The 19,735-nt window shown below is 41.5% G+C and overlaps 2 protein-coding genes across 2 annotated transcripts; both read right to left on the reverse strand.

Moving 5' to 3' along the window:
- Positions 1–267: 267 nt before the first annotated feature.
- On the reverse strand, positions 268–1,978 carry LOC147895102 (aureusidin synthase-like). The gene has a single exon (XM_087383413.1). It carries the CDS (start codon positions 1,976–1,978, stop codon positions 413–415), a length of 1,566 nt encoding a protein of 521 aa, XP_087239539.1. The 3' UTR covers positions 268–412.
- Positions 1,979–8,227: 6,249 nt separating this feature from the next.
- Positions 8,228–8,878, reverse strand: LOC147895103 (uncharacterized). The gene is made up of 2 exons (XM_087383334.1): positions 8,496–8,878; positions 8,228–8,283 (listed from the first exon to the last, which is right to left on the reverse strand). The coding sequence occupies exons 1-2, from the start codon at positions 8,827–8,829 to the stop codon at positions 8,258–8,260; spliced, it is 360 nt and encodes a 119-aa protein (XP_087239460.1). The 5' UTR covers positions 8,830–8,878; the 3' UTR covers positions 8,228–8,257.
- Positions 8,879–19,735: the final 10,857 nt, after the last annotated feature.

The raw sequence follows: 19,735 nt of genomic DNA on the forward strand, positions 1-19,735 counted from the left end.
CTTGTAGAATTTTTTAATACTATATAGGTTTAAGGATCGGATCTCACCCTTTTCTTTATAGCACTCTATAAAGTTAGTGCTATGCACATATGATCACCTGATGGTGTTATGCACACATGATCACATGATGTTGAGTGTGAACTCTCAACAGTCACAACATTAAGTTTATAATTGGAAAAAAGTAAAAGAACATGGAAAATACTTAGTTAGTAGGGGAGAGTTTGTGTAGCCAAACAGACCATAGAAGACAACAACATTTTGTCTCCATCAGCAATGAAGCCTATGCCTAGAGCTCGAGTAGAGCATCAGGAGCTAAGTGCCGTTCCGGCGCGGAGGGGGGCGGGAGAGAGAGACCTTATAAGGACCGTCCCAATTTAGTAATTATTTGTTTGGTTTCCATGCCAGTATTCATTCACGCAACAGATGATCGAGCCGGCACAAATTCGTATTCGATTGCGATACTCGATATCTTGACCCCTGGAAGTGACTCGCACGTTGGAACAATGGTGAGGACTAAGCTTTCCTCCCCTATCAGATTGAGCTCCCTTACAATGATGCCGATTCCAAGACGAAGTGAAGTATTCACTAAGTAGCTGGCCATGGGCTTGGAGAACGTACCGGCAAACTCGGTGCAGTTGAGTAACGTAGTTATGTTAGCGGCGGGAAGATTTATGAAGACATTGAACTGTGTTTGTATGTTGCGTTGCACCTCTATCCCCCCGATTACCAGCGTTTCTTCACCCTTGGACCACCCTTGCTTGTCCCTTGCTACACGCACAGAGCAGGGTTGCACCACCTCCTCGCCCATCTTGCATATTAGTGCGTCCTTCGAAAGTTCAGCAGCTCTACTACTTTGTGGTTCCGGACTATAGGTCAGCCACGGAATTTCAACTTCCTCATACATGATTCCTAGCTTGGAATTGTTGAGCGAATCCCTAACTGTAACTTTGACAAGCTCTGCATTCTCGTCGTAGAACACGAACTCAGAGTCTAGGTAGTCTGGATCGTCGATGTCTACGTTGCTTTCTCCAAGCGTTTTCCACACTGTCCATAGCCTATCCAGATTAGCATGATGAGCGTAGAACATGGGATCTCTAGCGGCTGTCGAAAACACGCCCATGTCGAATTGACCGTTGGTGGAATCGCCTACCCAAGCATGCACACCATTGTGAGGCATCGTCTCAACTGTACCATACCCTGGCATCTGATAATCTCCCGATCTGTAGGGCTGGCCAAAGAATCTGTACGGAGTAGTTGCACCGGTGACCATTACCCAATATACTGCAGCCCGGTTGACAATGAGCTGATCCTCCCTGGTGAGGTTATTGTGGACGCCGCGAGAAACTGCATCGATGTCTACCACTGCAGGAGGCAAATGAGATCCTTCTCTCCAGGAGTCCCCTAGTTCAGGGTATTCGACATAGATTCGAGGCATTGTGCTTCCATCTGGGTGGTCGTAGTTCCAGAAGGGCAAAGCAAATGTGTCATCTCCAAGCAATTTAGCCAGAATACGTTCATGGAAGTAGAGATACCATCGGTGGAAAGGAAAGAAAAGCCAAGAGGCATGGACTTGAAGTGGAATGGTGGTCTTCCCTTGAGCATAATATTCGTCACAGTAAGCACAGTGTATGTTTGCTTGATGGCCAAAGGAGCGCGGATCGTCCTGAGGCAGGGCTCGCATGAGCTCATAAGCCCGGCCAAGTTTCCGGGCATATTCGTCGCTAACTTTATGAGCAGGTCGCCTGATCTTGAGGCTGGGGGACTTCTCAAGATGGAAGGGGCTGGGGGGTGTATGCGATGTAGGAGCACAGCAGTCGAATACTACAGTAGCATTTGGAATGTGGCAGAATGCGATATCAGGTGCTAGAACAGGAGCCGTGAAGGTGGGAGGCAGCCAGGTTCCCAAAAGAAATAAGGTCCGGAGGAGAAGGACATAAAACTTGAGCCGTAAGAAGCGCGTACCAGCAGCACGAGCCATGGCAGGTCTGCTCGGACTCTGTGGTGCAGCGATTAAGGAAACAGATGATTGATCGATAATAGGAATTGCTTACCAATGTTGGCTGCAGTCAGACAAACAAGCAAGGACTCAAATGACAAGCCTCGCCGAACGAGCTGGGCTCTAAACTCTGCAATGCTTTAAAAGGTTAATCCAGACAGTTTCAAAACTCCGAATGAAGAGAAGCGTTCCTTATGCTTTCACGGAGATTCGTCATCAGTGGTAACGAGTTGCATGCCAGCGAATTGGGTAGCATTCTTGCGAGTCTATAGTAGCCTGACCATTGTTGCTTGCAACAAGCTTAGCGTGAGGGGTAGACGCCCATAGCGTGAGGGTTGAACTTTTCGTTGATTGAACTTTTCTTCACCATATTCTTTTTAATTGTAATCGTGGGTAGCTTTTTCTTCACCATATTCTTTGTAATTGTAATCGTGGGTAGCATGAGGTCAAAATTTCATCGCATTTCATATCAAACACGTGACACATTCCTATTCTCCATTTTCAAATGAAGGCAATTTTGGTAACCAACCTAAATAAAGGCATCAATTGAAGCTAGCCATGCAGAAATACCTGAAAATCTTAAGTTGGGAACTTGGGTCGAATACACTAAAGGGTAGTTGCTTGAAACCTAAGAACTCCCTATAGGTAATTGGATCTCCACGATTCACACTTTAAGGTCTCTGAAGTTTTCTAGGACAAAGCCTTGAGTGTTTTCAAAGCCTCGTCTCCACATGCCTCTATGAACACTTGGAAGGGAGGGATGAAGCCTTGAGATCAATGGATGTTTACGGCAAGTCTTCCTACATTTATAATGGACGCTTTTAAAAGAGTCTGGATATCATATTGAAGCTTGTGGTATCACATATGTTTATACAAGGTAGGGAAGCTTCAACACATGCAATTTGATCATGTAAGGGCCATTCTCTCTTTTAAACTTTTAGGATTTGCTTATGCCTATGAATAGGCATACATGTTACTTGAGCATTCTAGAGCTAATAGAGCTTATCATTGTGTGTAGTAGTATGATCAAGTATAGGCTATTGGTTTGTGTTCATAGTGTTGAAGGTGTGAGAATGCTCACTTTGCGATGTTTATTTCTAGATATGTGATCCTTTGATAAATAATGCAATGGATTTCTTGTTTTATATTGATAGGACAAAATGTACAGCATCGTTGTTGCAAGATTCTTTGAAGTTAGAGAGAAGTATCATGAATTGAACAGTGAACTACTCATAATCTCAATAAGCAACTTCCTATATTATCTCACAACCCCTACTCATGGTGCAGCCACCTAGTTGTAGATAGGTTGATAAGAATTTGATAGCCATTGGTTAATCCATTAGTGTGTCTAGTGAATGATAAACAAAGACCAATAATGTTGTAATTATTTACAATGTTTGTAATATGAATGGGCATGAATAATATAGAATAGAGGTCTATGGACCCATGGTTAGGGTGGCTCAATCATGTGTCAACCCTTCCATTGTGGATGGTCCCATGTGTATATTCAATGGATTGGTTGTACAAGTTACATGGATAATAATTTATAAGGGGAAAGTCGGAAAGAGGTTGCAGTCATATTTGTACCAACCCTTCACGTATCCTCTACATAGCTTTGCATGCATATTAAAGTAGGGAGTGGTCTAAGGAGGTGGGTCGTCCACTCTTGATTTATGTGGAAAATGAGGCTAGTGTTGTGACATCCCATTGAGAGATATCAGGAAAAAATGCTCACATGCCACACCTTGTGCATGTGGGATGCTAATTAATGAAGGAATAGTGCCTTCTAGAGGGGACACTATGTTAAAATTGCATATAGCATGTGCGATTAAAGGGTATTAACCCCTACCTACGGATTTTTATAACCTATATCATGCACCCCTTGTGTAAATTTCGAGATGATTAAAGTATCCCTTTTTTATCAAGATTTCAATCTTTTAATTTTAAAATCCCTTATGCATGAATAGCTTCTGCAACTCCACAAAAATATAAACCCCTTCCATTGATCCTGGGACATGCTATCTTACATATTTCTTAGTGATGCCCTGGGGCCTTGTACATATATTGGTCAATGATCATAGTGCAAATAGATGCTTACTTGGGAGAGAGCGAGACATGGGAAAATTCAACACCATCACATGCATATTCCCACAGGCATATACCTTGTTTGTAACCACCCAATCATGTTGGGAGGGGGCAACACAATTGGATGCTTGCTCTGTCTTGAGGTCCAGTGCACTTACATTGTTTTTTGGAGACATATTCATGACATGATCTTGAATTGAAAAAAAATAATTAATGATCTGAGATTTTTAATCTCTTTTACATGGACAACAAGTGGGGCAGCGAGAGAAGAAAGGGTAGGACAATAGTACTCGTAGAACGATGCTTATGGACGAGGGCAACATTTTGTGAAACCACAATATTTTTTCATAGTGTTAGGTCATCAAAAGTTGAGGTGCCACGTTTGCAACCGAGTGTTCACATGATCAGCCTTAAATATTAAAAAAAAATTCATGGGAAATGAAGAAAAACAAATATAGAGATGTGAGGGACCATGTGTCAAGCCATCCTCAGAGGGGTTACCCATTGTGTAAAGCCTGAAATTGCAAATGAGTAATTGTTTAACATTTGTAACTATTGGGTATATGTATGGTAAGGTGGGCCAAAAATCTGTGTCCCTAACAATAGTAGGGCAAGAAGTTTGGGTGGGAAATGAGCAAACATTTTGAATTGAAATTTCATGTAGTAATATGCCATTGACTGGCACTCATTAATGTATAACGTGGGCAAGAAACAGTTCCGTAAGCACCTCTCTCTCTCTCTCTCTATCACACACACACATGAGAGGAAAAGAGAGAAAGAGATGAAAGAGAGAAAGAAGACAGCTAGAAGAAAGAAGAGAAGAGAGAAAGAGATGAAAGAAGACAACTAGAAGAAAGAATTAAAAGAGAGGAAAGGGAAAATGAGAAAATGAGGAAAAGAGAAGAAGAGAATTAGAGGAAGAGGAAAGAGTGGAAGAGAGCAAGATAAAAAGAGGAAAAGAGAGAAAGAGGAAGAAACAAAGAGACAAAAAGAGGAGAAATTGATGAAAGAATAAGAGAAGAAAAGAGAGAAAGAGGAAGGGAGAAGACAGAGAAAGAAAAAGAGAGGACAAAAGAGGAAAATACATATTAGGCCACTTTCTGACATGGATATCGAAGCTAAATACAAAGAATTTTTATTTTAGCCAAGGCTTGGCTCCAATCCTATACGCCCTTCTGTAATCATCATCGGTTGGAGGACTACCAATTACAGATTCCTATGGATCCAAATTCAAGGAGTTAGATATGAATGACAAAACATTTGCATGACTGAACATTATTAGATATGGAGTATAATATAAATATATACTTACCACCCCTATGTAGTTGGCGAGGGTGCCACCGCTTTCAAGGCTAGGTGTGAAGCATCAGTCATCTCCTCGCCAACCTGAGCTGAGTCACCCACCGACATGGATTTTCCTTGAAATGCTTCTTCACTCTTTTCCAATCTTAGGTGCCTGCCCACCTTGGCTTGTTCCTACCCTCCCTAACAGCTTCTATTAACTCATATCTATGATGCTTTAGGAGATCTCCCATGCGCCTAAGCATTAAATTTTGCTCAAACTTGTATGGAGGAGGGTTGGGAGATTCTTGACTTAGGGCTTCTAAGAAGAATTCCTTGGTATGGAGATCCTTCTCGGCCTAGGTTTCAAGATATCCCTTGCAAAGGGTGTGCTCATGAACCTCCTCATGTAATTTATGGCCTTCATTCCTTGGGAATCCTCTACAAGAACATGAAGGTCATTCACGAGGTAGTAGAGGTCCTCAAGCAAAACATGGTATGAAGGATGCATGGTGGAGGGAGTAGCAGAGCTAAAGGGAAGAGTGGGGGTAGCATAACTAGAGCAAGGGGTGGAGTGAGGGGTACCGGAGCAAGGGGTGTGGTTGGTGGTGTGACCTGTGAGATAGGTGGGAAGGGAACGAGACTCAAACTGTGTCTCATGAAGAGGGGGAGATCTAGAGCACTAGGAGACTCGTCTACATCTCTCATGCCACCACAATATATTCAGCCCTTCCTATTCTTGTTGGACTTATGATGCTGACCCATGGGTGATGATCCCTCATAAGCTACAATAGCAGATGGTTATCTAGTAGAAAGATCCATCGATGTCCCCGATCTACCACCAAATGTTGTGTTAACTGCCACATTAGTTAACAGTTCTCATATGATGAGAAGAGAGTGGAAATGTAGGAGAGAGTGTTAGAAGTAGTAGGTGATAATTCCCTTCGAGCCAAATGGGCCCAAGAAATTGTAAAATGACAAAAGAGAGATACAAAAGAGTGCACAGGTTAGCCCTCCATTCAAACGGTGGATATGTTTATAAGGCCAAAAGTTTGACTTTGGTCTTCATTTTATACTTTCAAGAATTGGAATATAAGCTCTCTCATTTTCTCATTCTCTTGTATTCAGTCTTCTTGTCCTTTCTTCTGACTTGTCTTGTGAGTTCCACTATTCCCCTACCCCCATCTCATGTCCCTAATGCTCTCATTCCCCTCTCCCTCCCTTCTTCGCTCTCTTCCCTCCCCTCATGGAATCACCTGCACATGATTTGGTAGATGCTTGGGTGACACAAGTGGACGATTTGCATATATGGAGCTCCCACTACGAGTTGCTTGAGAGTAGAGGCTTCGATGACATTACCACAAGATCTGCACGAAACGTGAGTCACCACTAGAGAATTCACATTTTTGTCACTATTTTTGGGGAGTTTGAGGTATGATTTTGTATAGCACAAGCTTTCCATTGATGGGTGCAAAGGTTAATATTTATGTCGCTATTAGCATCAAAAAAGAACGTTTGCTATATAGCGACTTTGGTAAACATCATTATATAGCGATGCTTAACAAAAGCTTTAAAAAAACATTAGTGGGGCTAAAGAGGGCCACAACAAGCCCTGTATTGCCCCACTAATGTATTTTTTAGTGATTACAAAAGAATGTTGTTTGTTACAAATTTTTCCTTATGAAAAGGGTGATACAAAATTGCTCAAACGAGGTGAGTGGTAGAAGCATATACATGCCAAAGATATACAACATTATTGGTTACAAAATTACCCTTTCGAAAGGGGTGATACAAAATCGCTCAAACGACCCGACATATAGAAGCATATACATGCCGAATAGTCGTCCTCATATTTTCTTTTATTTATGCAAATATTGTTGCCTATACACATAACATCAATAATATCACTTAATACACAAGCTCAGATGTCATTGATAACACTATCAATTATTTCAAAGAACATACTAGGATGGCTTGGTTATCAACACTTTGCTACCTTATTGAAAAAATGTATTTTCTTAGTTATGAAAAATCTCTAGTACCTAAAATAATTGCAAATAACCAAAAAAAAGAACCCTTTCATAGCATTAAAATTTTACATGGGCATGCCATCACATCATCGTTGTTGAAGTATGAAAGAGAAACTCAAATAGATGGAAAGATAATGAGTAAATGTGAAAAATGATGGAGGAGTGATGGAGTATGGAGAGGATGTGAGAGGAGGAGATCTCATGTCTAGGTGAGAAGCATGCTCACAATTTCATTGAGTAAGATGGTGCCAATAGGGTGTGAATTTTTGGTGAGCTTGAAGGCGATGACACGAACGCAGCTATCCCCATAACCTATCAGCACCAAAAACTTGATGCCATCTGGGGGATCTTAAATTTTGAAGAGGATATCATATGGACGTGTCACTATAAGAGATTTTATAGCTCTATTTCATGGAAGACAAGGTGCGGTAGAGGCTACTAGAAACACTTTACAGAATCCAAGCTTTAACTTGCAATCTTTATAAGAAAGAATAATCATAATATTATGATATCATCTAAAAATATAATAATGCAATGTGACCATGGCAACCTTTGTGTAGGGCGGAATTTCAACATAGGGTATATTTCATTCAAGTCTAGACACCCTTGTGAAGAGGCGAGTTTCGATACATATAAGTTTCCATGCTGCCCAAATTTAAAAAATTCTACACATATTTTGCAACTATTATTCAAATGAGAGAAACCAATTACTAGCCTTCTCCATGATGTCATCTAGCTCAAAGAAAGCTCACCTTACAATATTTACTAGTGATGAATAGCAACAAAAGTAATTTATATGGATTGATCACTACAAACATTCCTTCATATTCCCTTTAGTCACGAGCTTGGAGAAGCTCGATGGGTATCACGGTGCCGGTGGTAGCGCTGCACCTGCGAAACACAGTTCAAGTAGGTTATTCGTTTGCCGTTAAGCTGGCCCAGAATGCATCATATAGCGAGCAAAATTGTTTGAAGCCTCTGGCTCTCCTTACAATGTTTTGTCTACGTTTGCTGTGAGTTTCCTCATAATACTTTCAACAATTTGCGACAGCGCTCTAACTATATAATGCGAGTAACTTGACAAAAGAAACGCTGCTGCTCACTTTCACTTTCCACAGTGTCAACACTATCTCCGATGCAAGGGTCTCCTGAGGAAATTCGCATCTCGCACATTGGGGTCAACCGTATTGTCAAAGGTGCATCGGGGACTGGGAGAGAGAAAAGCGTGCTGAATGTACATGTACATGACTCAACGAGCGCGGCAAGGTCGGCGCAACACTCGTTGATGGCAGAGAACAAATCCGTCTGGACGAGGGCGGGAATGCACGATCCTGTGATGCTGGCAATGCTGCCAAGGCATGAGGTTGCGGAAAAGGATGGGGAGGGAGCTGAAGCCATCGCAAGAATTGCAACGAAAGCCACAGTGAGGCAGTTCATGGTGGGATAACGAAAGGGTATGTGCGATCCAAAATTTTCGAAACTGGTAATGCAGGAAGCCAAAATGGTTCGAGCTTCTCAGCAACTGCAAGCTTCATGGTGTTTAAATTCGTCTCCGGTAGCTTAACACGCCAGCGCAATTGCCCTTCATCGGCTGCAACGCCTATTATCGAGTAGAAGTTGGTGGAAACGCTCAACAAAAAGAACGTGGGTCTCTTTCTTGAAGTCTGTAATTACTCCTTGAAACTGCATGATTTGCAAAGTTCGTGAATTTTGAAAGCATTTGCAACTCTTTTGTTTTTTTGGGTGGAAAAGTAAATAAATTAAAGGAAAAAATTGCAGTCCTAGATGGCTTAGAATTTACAACATTGTTCACTACTAGGAATTGAAGATACACATTAATAACAAGCAATTTTCTATTGCAAAAAGTAACAACTCAACATGCTATTTGGTTGTCGGCCATCCCATCAAACTCTCCTCATTCTATTTGGTTATTGACCACAATTTTATTTTTTATCTACAATCTAAGAGTACGTGCAATTCCATCTACTTACTATGATTTAAAATATTTCATAAGAGCACGTGCACTTCCATCCACTTACTACAACTTCCATCGAGTTACATCTACTTACTACAACTTCCAGAAAAAATTATCCTCTTATATTGAAACGAAGGGGAGGGAATATGGTGAGGATATTTGGCAATAAAAATTGAGAGAGAGAGAGAGAGAGAGAGAGAGAGGGAGAGAGAGAGAGAGAATTGTGAAAAGCTAGAACTCTTTATGGAATAGGTTACAATTCTCTCTGTTTGCATAAATGTATAATGAGTTTTTGGGGAACATGAGATTAAGAGCAATTTGTTTCTCGAAAAATGTAAAATGATTTCTTCAAGAGATCATATACAAGCTATGGAGTTTGTTTGACAAACTCATTATGTCCTATGTGTGTGTGTGTGTGTGCGTGTGCGTGAGAGAGAGACAGAGAGAGAGAGAGAGAGAGAGAGAGAGAGAGAGAGAGAGAGAGAGAGTATAGTAATAGTACTAGTAGTAACATAATTGTATACATGTGTGTGTGTGTGTGTGTGTGTACACGGTGTGGGTGTGGGTGGGTGTGTGTGTGTGGGGGGGGCCCTAGCGGGTGCACTTTGATATTAATCCTTATATCACCTACATTCGTGGACACTCTAACAATGCCCCTAAATACATACTACATAGTGATAACCCCCCACTATACACATGTAAAATCTACACACTTAATAAAGGCCTTTTGCATGTATACAAGGAAAAGATAATATGAAAAGATACAAGGAAAAGATAATATGTATAATGTGGAGTAAGGAGCGAATGAGAGCATGGGTTGAGAAGGGATTAGTGGAGGTATGGGAGGATTAGTGTGCTTGGTGTGTGGGGTGGTTAAAAAAAGAGTGTAAAGAGGAGATTTCATGGGGTGTACATAAAAGAATAATTCATTGTTGGGGAAGTATACATGTGTGTGTGTGTGTGTGTAAAGAAATAAGTGTCTGTGTGTGTATAATACATTTACTAATCAAAATTATTGTGTGTGTGTGTGCACACGCATGCGCGTGTGCATGTGCATGTGTATACATGCACATGTGCATGTGCGTGTGTGTTTTGTGTGTGGGAGGGTGAGAGTACACCAAACGAGTGTGTGTTGGGGGGGTGGGGGCTAGGGGGTGCACTTTGATATTAAGCCCTATATCACCTGCATTCATGGACAATTTGAAAATGCCCCTATTTACACATCAGACGGTGATAACCCCCCACTATACATATTTAAACTCTACACACTTAATAAAGGCCTTTTCCATATATACAGGGAAAAGGAAATATGAATTTCAATGCCTTTTGTGAATTTACAAATGAGAAATGGCCAAACAAGCTTTGAGGCCTTGAGATTACTAGCCTTTAATGTGTGCAATCTCAAATCTTCTACTACAATAGGCATACGAATGTATCCTTTCCTCTTTTTGTTTCAAATTTAATCACCTAAAACAAGAGAATATTCAATATTAATTCAAATGACACTGTAAGAATGAATGAATGTAAATGCAAATCATTCATTTACATCCTATTGAAAGAATATTTACTATTCATTCAAAAGAAAGTGTAAGAATGAGTGAATGAAAGTGCAAATCATTCATTCACATTCTCTTGAAGAAATATAAAGTATTCTTTCAAGAGAAATTGTAAGAATAGTTGAATGTAAATTATAAATCATTCATTCACATTATATTAAAAGAATATTAAATATTCTTTCAAAAGAAAGTGTAATAATGTTAAAAATTTCAATTAATTCAAACAAATAAGTGACAATTTTATTTCATGTAAGACTTATGAGTTTCGTTTTCAAAGATGAAACTCTAGGCACTCTTGCAAAGTAAAAAAGGCAAATCGAGAAATAGATCAATAAGAAGAAGAAACCCACAATCACAAATCACACAAGAGACCTAAGGCTCTCAACAAGCAAACAAATCCACAATCACAACTCACACAAGAGATCTTAGGTACTTAACAACGAGACCCTCGGACTCACACATATAAAAACCAATCCATCTTGGTTCAGAACTTTCAAATTGCTTTTGCAACATCATAGGGTCTTACTTCTTTTATTTTCCTTGTTTGATCTATACTGCTTAGCTAGAGAACCCTAAGGGGGGTTACTCTTCATATGTAACCCTATCACGTGAATTCAATAGGTGGGCTTTCTTTAATTCCATTACTTGCATCGAGGTGCCTCAAAAAGAAAAAAAAGACAAAACTTGCATCGGGGTGCCTCATTCAAATGTTCAAGTCTCTCATGGGAACAATACTTGCATGGGTATCAATTGGATCTACCTACATGTTTATAGTCAAAACGATTGGAAAAGGGGCAATGAGTTTATTTATTATGTCAAATGTTCATAAGACTATACTAAAAAGACTTTTCCTTCCACTCCCTGCCCATTGTGCCTCTATTTTTGTTTCATAGGCCATAGTTGTGTGCATATGAATATATGTAGTCTCCAAAATAGCCATTTTTGAGTGTACTATATTTCTACATAAGGAAGTAAATTAAGAAATAAAGGTTAATATACAAAGGGTGTTCTATACTTAAAAATTTTTAGAAACTTGCAACATGTACATGTGAAGAGAGTGGGAGAGAAGGAAGGAGTCTCACTTGCAGCTTTCTCACATACACCATGGGGGAATATACACAAAGGTGGAGGCTGAAAACAATTTTCCTCTTCTTAGTTGTGAAAGCCAAAAGAACTCTAAGTACAAAAGAATAGGTGAACCCTATAGGTGAAGATAGCTATTATATATGGGTGGTGTACCAACCACATCTGCAGCTAACAAGTCGGTGACATAAATGCACAACGATGACCCTGGCATATCATGAGTGGAGTTCGATATCTCAACACTCCCTCCTGATCTCAATCCCAATTCCTGCACACCAAGCAGGTCTCTGAACTTGCGCAGCTTCTCTACACCCAATGCCTTCGTGAATATGTCAGCTACCTGATCCTCTCTGCTGACATAAACTAGATCAATAAAACCTACTAGAACCTTTTCCCGCACATTGTGATAATGCACCTCAATGTGCTTTATTCTAGCATGATAGACTAGGTTATTCGCCAAGTGTATACTGCTCATATTGTCACAATAAATGACAATTGGCCCATCTATAGAGTGATGCATATCATAAAGTAGCTTATGCAACCAAGCTACCCCACATGCAGCCATTGCTACACCCCTGTACTCAACCTCTGTGCTCGACAAGGCAATTGTAGGTTGTTTCTTGTTGCTCCAAGTGACTGCAGCACTCCCAAAATATCCACTTGTAGATCGTCTATCAGAAATACTGTGGGGGTTAAAGGTCACTGTGCCTTAACCCCAGTTATGTACAATACTCAAACACATATATAAATGAATGAAAAAGAAGATTAGGGTGGTTCTGCACCCACTAAACTTGTGTGGCTCTCTGTCTCGCTCTCTCTCCCTCTTCCGTTCTTGCTTCCGTTGAGAGCACTCTCAACTGGTATCAGAGCCCGAGTGATCTAGCTGAGCGTGCGTGAATGCTTGAAGCTCAGCAGCTCTGTGGGAGGAAGGAGAAGCTTTGTGGGAAGCTTTGTGGGTGACTTTACTTACATCCGAGTGTGCAGAGACCTTGGAAGAACCTTTGGAAAAGTCACTTTGGCTTTGCGAAGTGGTTTTGAGAGCCTGTTAAGAGCTTTCAAAGAAAAAGTCGTTTTTTGAGCTTTTCCCTGTTCCGTTCGATGACAGAGACTCCGTATTGACTTGTAGAGGCAACTATTGCTTGCTTTTGGTGTCCACATTACTTCAGGAGCTTGGAAACACCTTTATTCTTGAATCTGGGATCATTTCAGTGGATTTCTAACTCACTGTGTCAGTTTCTGCGTTTTTTGCCCGGGTGTTGGAACTCAAGTTTGGAGCAACCATTTACAGATCTGTTAGTTCCGGTGGACTCAGGAGGTCCCAAAACTTCTATGTTGCTCATCATTCGCACTCCGGTGGAGTTTACAGGTAGCTCTGTTTCCAAAAACGTTTTTCAGTCCGTGTGTTGGACCCAGTGATTGAGACCACGGTTTCCAAAACCGTCTGTCCCATTGCGTTCCGGACGCCCAAAAACCCCTACCTATCAGTTCTTGCGTGAATCAGTGGAGGATTTTCAGAGTTATAAATCTCTGTGTATTCGATTTCGTCTCTCTGTTATGCATTTTTCATGCTAAGTTTTTGAAACCTTAGATTTATGCCACATGGCAGTGGATAAGTGTTGACTCCCATTTCTCATTCATCGGTTGGGATTTTGGAGTTCTGGCAGAAGAGAGATATTTGCAGATTTTCTTGCTGAGTCCGATTATGCAATGGCGCCCATGTTTTGAAGCATCTCAGGTTCTATTTTCAGTAGCGCTCATTACCGTGGGACTATGATTTCTTGAGCATACCTTATGCAGATCACTCTGGTTGCAGTTTGAGCAGTGTGCGCTCATTCGTGGTATGCATTGGGTTGCAGTGGATGATTTATAGGCCATTTGGATGCATTGCGGTCCTTGTTGGATGCGCTGATAGGCCCAAATTGCCTTGTGGGATGCTATTTTTATGGACGCTTTGCACATGGATGCTATTTTATGCTGAGGGATAGCTTTGAAACATTGCAAGTGATGCACTGATAGTGCTATGCTTTCTTGGATGAGACATTATTAATTTATATGCCAGTGGACAGTGTTTATGCTTGAGTCATTTGGCACTTATTGGCATTTTCTTTTGGGCCAGATTTGCTCATATGGATGCATAGTATATGCACATGAGTCAGATGCTTTGAGTTTTGAGTTTTGGTGATATTTCACTCTATTGTGGCATACACATTTGGGTGCACCTAGTATTTGGTGTGATTCTCTCTTGCAGGCACTAGCATTTGGGATTTTGCTTTATTTGCATCATGGCATCCTCTTCCATGTCTGAAAAGGAGTTTTTCAGCATTAAAAAGTTTGATGGGACAAACTTTTCTTTGTGGAAAGAACAGATAAGGGATGTGCTTATTCAAAAGAAGCAGATTAAACCCTTGGCAGGGATTGAAGCTAAGCCTGCAAATATGTCTGAGGATGATTGGAATGAGTTGGATGCATTAGCAAAGTCTACTATTAGACTTCATCTTGCAGAGTCAGTTTATTTCACAGTAGTAAATGAGCAGACTACGGAAGATTTGTGGAAGAAACTATGTGCCACTTATGAAAAGGAAACTACCTCTAATAAAGTTTACCTCATGAAGAGGTTGTTTGAGCTGCAAATGAAGGAAGGGGTCTCCATTGCTTCTCACTTGAATGAATTCAATATTATTTTCAGCCAGCTTCAGGCTCAGAAAATGAATTTTGATGCGGAGACTAAGGCAATCTTTCTCTTATGTTCATTGCCATCCTCATGGGATACCTTCCGTACAGCTGTCAGTAACTCTGCACTTGGTGGAGTACTGAAATTTGATGATGTTGTGGGTAGCTTGTTGGCCGAGGAGATTAGACGGAAGTCTATGGATGGCAACAAGCAGGATGCAGCCTTAAATGTGCAAAGGGGCAGATCACAGTTCAGGGGGAAGTCCCAAGAAAGAGTGAAGTCACGTAGCAAATCCAGGGCACGGAACATTGAGTGTTACCATTGTGGCAAGAAGGGCAATATGAAAAAGGATTGCTACAAGCTGAAAAGAGAGCAAAAGGATAAGAAAAAGAATGCAAATTGGGGTGCAAATCAAAAGGAAGAGAGTCCAAGGGAGGACAAAGGAAAAGTGAAGATCGAGGAGATCAATGCAGTCACACGTGATAGTGACAATGATGTTCTCTTCATGTCTACTTTATCTTCAGAGTTGCTTACCACTTCAGATGATGCATATTCCCAGGATTGGATTTTGGATTCTGGTGCTTCATTCCATGTTACTCCCCATAGGGAATGGTTCTCCACTTATGATAGTGGAAAGACAGGTTGTGTGCATCTTGGAAATGACTATGCATGTGACATAGTGGGAGCAGGTGACATAAAGTTTTCTTTTGCAAATGGGTCTGCATTTGTTTTGAAACATGTGAGACATGTGCCTAAGCTAACCAAGAGTCTTATTTCAGTGGGTCAGCTAGATGATGCTGGTTTTCACACCACTTTTGGCTTTCAAAGTTGGAAAATTCAAAAGGGCTCTATGCTTTTGGCTAGGGGTGCCAAGTGTGGGACTTTGTATCCCTTACATGTATCAGGGGTATTTGATCATGTTGTTGCAATAACCGAGCAACCAAGCACTTCTTTGTGGCATTGCAGGTTGGGGCACATGAGCCAGAATGGAATGAAACTCTTATGCCGTTTGGGTTATGTATCGCATTTGAGTTTCTCTGATTTTGAATTTTGTGAGCATTGTCTCTATGGGAAGCAGACTAAATCAGCCCATAAAAGAAGGGGAAAGAAAGAGTTTGAAATGCTTGATTTGGTGCATTCAGACGTATGTGGTCCCATGCCTACACGGTCATTAGGCGGGGCTGAATACTATGTGACATTCATTGATGATGAAACTAGGAAAGTGTGGGCTTATGCTATAGCTCGGAAGAGTGATGTGTTCCAGGTATTTCAGAAATGGCTGGCCTTGGTTGAGAATCAGTCAGGTAGAACGCTTAAATGCCTACGGACTGACAATGGTGGAGAGTATCTCTCTCATGACTTTCAGCATTTCTATGATACACGTGGGATTAAGAGGGAGCTCACATCCCCTCGTACTCCAGAGCAAAATCCAGTTGCAGAAAAGATGAACCGTACCATTCAAGAAAGGTTGCAATGCATGCTTTCCAATGCAAGTCTTTCTGGTTGTTTTTGGGCTGAGGCAATGAAGACTGCAGTGCATGTGATCAATAGATCACCTAGTAAGAGTCTGGATGGTGGTATTCCTGAAGAGGCATGGAGTGGAAAGAAGCCCTCTTACTCTCATTTGCGTATATTTGGGTGTGAGGCATATGCACATGTGCCAAAAGAGCTTCGAAAGAAGCTAGATCCTAAGTCTAGGAAATGCATCTTTCTAGGTTATGGTGAAAGTGGAGAGATGGGCTATCGTCTCTGGGATCCAGAAGCAAAGAAGATCATACGCAGCCATGATGTGGTCTTCAATGAGAAGAAGATGCATAAGGCACCCATGAGGGATGTGGAAATGAGGAGAATCACTTTCCAGGATGTGAATCCACCTGCATATGTTGATAGATAGCAAGCTGTCCATGCACCAAATGTGCAAGAAATGGTGCCACCAAGTACTCCCACAGGTATACAATCAAGGGTAGATGATGGATCATCTATTGGTGGAAATGATGAGCCAAATGTGGCTGATATGCAAGTGGGACAACAAGCTGAAATGCTATTGAGAAGATCATCTAGAGTGTCTAGACCGCCTGATAGGTTTGTTTCACGGGTAGACTATGTGATGCTTACTGATTGCGGGGAGCCTTCTTGCTACAAAGAGGCTATGATGCGTGAGGATCAACGCAAGTGGGAGAATGCTATGCAATCAGAGATGAGTTCACTTATGAAGAATAAGACTTGGGACTTGGTTTCTTTGCCACATGGAAAGAAAGCATTGCCATGTAAATGGGTCTACAAAATGAAGGTCACAGGTGATGATGTGCCTAGGTACAAGGCCCGATTGGTTGCTAAAGGGTGTGGGGGTTAAAGGTCACTGTGCCTTAACCCCAGTTATGTACAATACTCAAACACATATATAAATGAATGAAAAAGAAGATTAGGGTGGTTCTGCACCCACCAAACTTGTGTGGCTCTCTGTCTCTCTCTCTCCTTCTTCCGTTCTTGCTTCCGTTGAGAGCACTCTCAACTGGTATCAGAGCTCGGGTGATCTAGCTGAGTGTGCGTGAATGCTTGGAAGCTCAGCAGCTCTGTGGGAGGAAGGAGAAGCTTTGTGGGAAGCTTTGTGGGTGACTTTACTTGCATCCGAGTGTGCAGAGACCTTGGAGGAACCTTTGCAAAAGTCACTTTGGCTTTACGAAGTGGTTTTGAGAGCCTGTTAAGAGCTTTCAAAGAAAAAGTCGTTTTTTGAGCTTATCCCTGTTCCGTTCGATGACAGAGACTCCGTATTGACTTGTGGAGGCAACTATTGCTTGCTTTTGGTGTCCACATTACTTCAGGAGCTTGGAAACACCTTCATTCTTGAATCTGAGATCATTTCAGTGGATTTCTGACTCACTGTGTCAATTCCTGCGTTTTTTGCCCGGGTGTTGGAACTCAAGTTTGGAGCAACCATTTGCAGATCTGTCAGTTCCGGTGGACTCAGGAGGTCCTAAAACTTCTATGTTGCTCATCATTCGCACTCCGGTGGAGTTTACAGATAGCTCTGTTTCCAAAAACGTTTTTCAGCCCGTGTGTTGGACCCAGTGATTGAGACCACGGTTTCCAAAACCGTCTGTCCCATTGTGTTCCCGATGCCCAAAAACCCCTACCTATCAGTTCTTGCGTGATTCGGTGGAGGATTTTCAGAGTTATAAATCTCTGTGTATTCGATTTCGTCTCTCTGTTATGCATTTTTCATACTAAGGTTCTGAAACCTTAGATTTATGCCACATGGCAGTGGATAAGTGTTGACTCCCATTTCTCACTCATCGGTTGGGATTTTGGAGTTCTGGCAGAAGAGAGATATTTGCAGATTTTCTTGCTGAGTCCGATTATGCAATGGCGCCCATGTTTTGAAGCATCTCAGGTTCTATTTTCAGTAGCGCTCATTACCGTAGGACTATGATTTCTTGAGCATACCTTATGCAGATCACTCTGGTTGCAGTTTGAGCAGTGTGCGCTCATTCGTGGTATGCATTGGGTTGCAGTGGATGATTTATAGGCCATTTGGATGCATTGCGGTCCTTGTTGGATGCGCTGATAGGCCCAAATTGCCTTGTGGGATGCTATTTTTATGGACGCTTTGCACATGGATGCTATTTTAAGCTGAGGGACAGCTTTGACACATTCCAAGTGATGCACTGATAGTGCTATGCTCTCTTGGATGAGACATTATTGATGCATATGCCAGTGGACAGTGTTTATGCTTGAGTCATTTGGCACTTATTGGCATTTTCTTTTGGGCCAGATTTGCTCATATGGATGCATAGTATATGCACATGAGTCAGATGCATCTTTTGATGCTTTGAGCTTTGAATTTTGGTGATATTTCACTCTATTGTGGCATACACATTTGGGTGCACCTGGTATTTGGTGTGATTCTCTCTTGCAGGCACTAGCATTTGGGATTTTGCTTTATTTGCATCATGGCATCCTCTTCCATGCCTGAAAAGGAGTTTTTCAGCATTAAAAAGTTTGATGGGACAAACTTTTCTTTGTGGAAAGAACAGATAAGGGATGTGCTTATTCAAAAGAAGCAGATTAAACCCTTGGCAGGGATTGAAGCTAAGCCTGCAAATATGTCTGAGGATGATTGGAATGAGTTGGATGCATTAGCAAAGTCTACTATTAGACTTCATCTTGCAGAGTCAGTTTATTTCACAGTAGTAAATGAGCAGACTACGGAAGATTTGTGGAAGAAACTGTGTGCCACTTATGAGAAGGAAACTGCCTCTAATAAAGTTTACCTCATGAAGAGGTTGTTTGAGCTGCAGATGAAGGAAGGGGTCTCCATTGCTTCTCACTTGAATGAATTCAATATTATTTTCAGCCAGCTTCAGGCTCAGAAAATGAATTTTGATGCGGAGACTAAGGCAATCTTTCTCTTATGTTCATTGCCATCCTCATGGGATACCTTCCGTACAGCTGTCAGTAACTCTGCACCTGGTGGAGTACTGAAATTTGATGATGTTGTGGGTAGCTTGTTGGCCGAGGAGATTAGACGGAAGTCTATGGATGGCAACAAGCAGGATGCAGCCTTAAATATGCAAAGGGGCAGATCACAGTTCAGGGGGAAGTCCCAAGAAAGAGGGAAGTCTCGTAGCAAATCCAGGGCACGGAACATTGAGTGTTACCATTGTGGCAAGAAGGGCCATATGAAAAAGGATTGCTACAAGCTGAAAAGAGAGCAAAAGGATAAGAAAAAGAATGCAAATTGGGGTGCAAATCAAAAGGAAGAGAGTCCAAGGGAGGACAAAGGAAAAGTGAAGATCGAGGAGATCAATGCAGTCACACATGATAGTGACAATGATGTTCTCTTCATGTCTAGTTTATCTGTAGAGTTGCTTACCACTTCAGATGATGCATATTCCCAGGATTGGATTTTGGATTCTGGTGCTTCATTCCATGTTACTCTGCATTCAGATGTATGTGGTCCCATGCCTACACGGTCATTAGGCGGGGCTGAATACTATGTGACATTCATTGATGATGCAACTAGGAAAGTGTGGGCTTATGCTATAGCTCGGAAGAGTG

Source organism: Dipteris shenzhenensis, chromosome 13 (genome assembly GCF_047967505.1).
Source record: "Dipteris shenzhenensis isolate YYH24624 ecotype China chromosome 13, Dip_SZ_1.0, whole genome shotgun sequence".
NCBI classification, from domain to species: Eukaryota; Viridiplantae; Streptophyta; class Polypodiopsida; order Gleicheniales; family Dipteridaceae; genus Dipteris; species Dipteris shenzhenensis.

Excerpts from the sequence above, each read along its gene's own strand:
- LOC147895102 (XM_087383413.1), bottom strand. The coding sequence starts at position 1,978 with ATGGCTCGTGCTGCTGGTACGCGCTTCTTACGGCTCAAGTTTTATGTC.
- LOC147895103 (XM_087383334.1), bottom strand. The coding sequence starts at position 8,829 with ATGAACTGCCTCACTGTGGCTTTCGTTGCAATTCTTGCGATGGCTTCA. Across the intron at positions 8,284-8,495 it reads TGACACTGTGGAAAGTGAAA|GTGCAGCGCTACCACCGGCA; the intron begins GTGAGCAGCAGC and ends TGTGTTTCGCAG.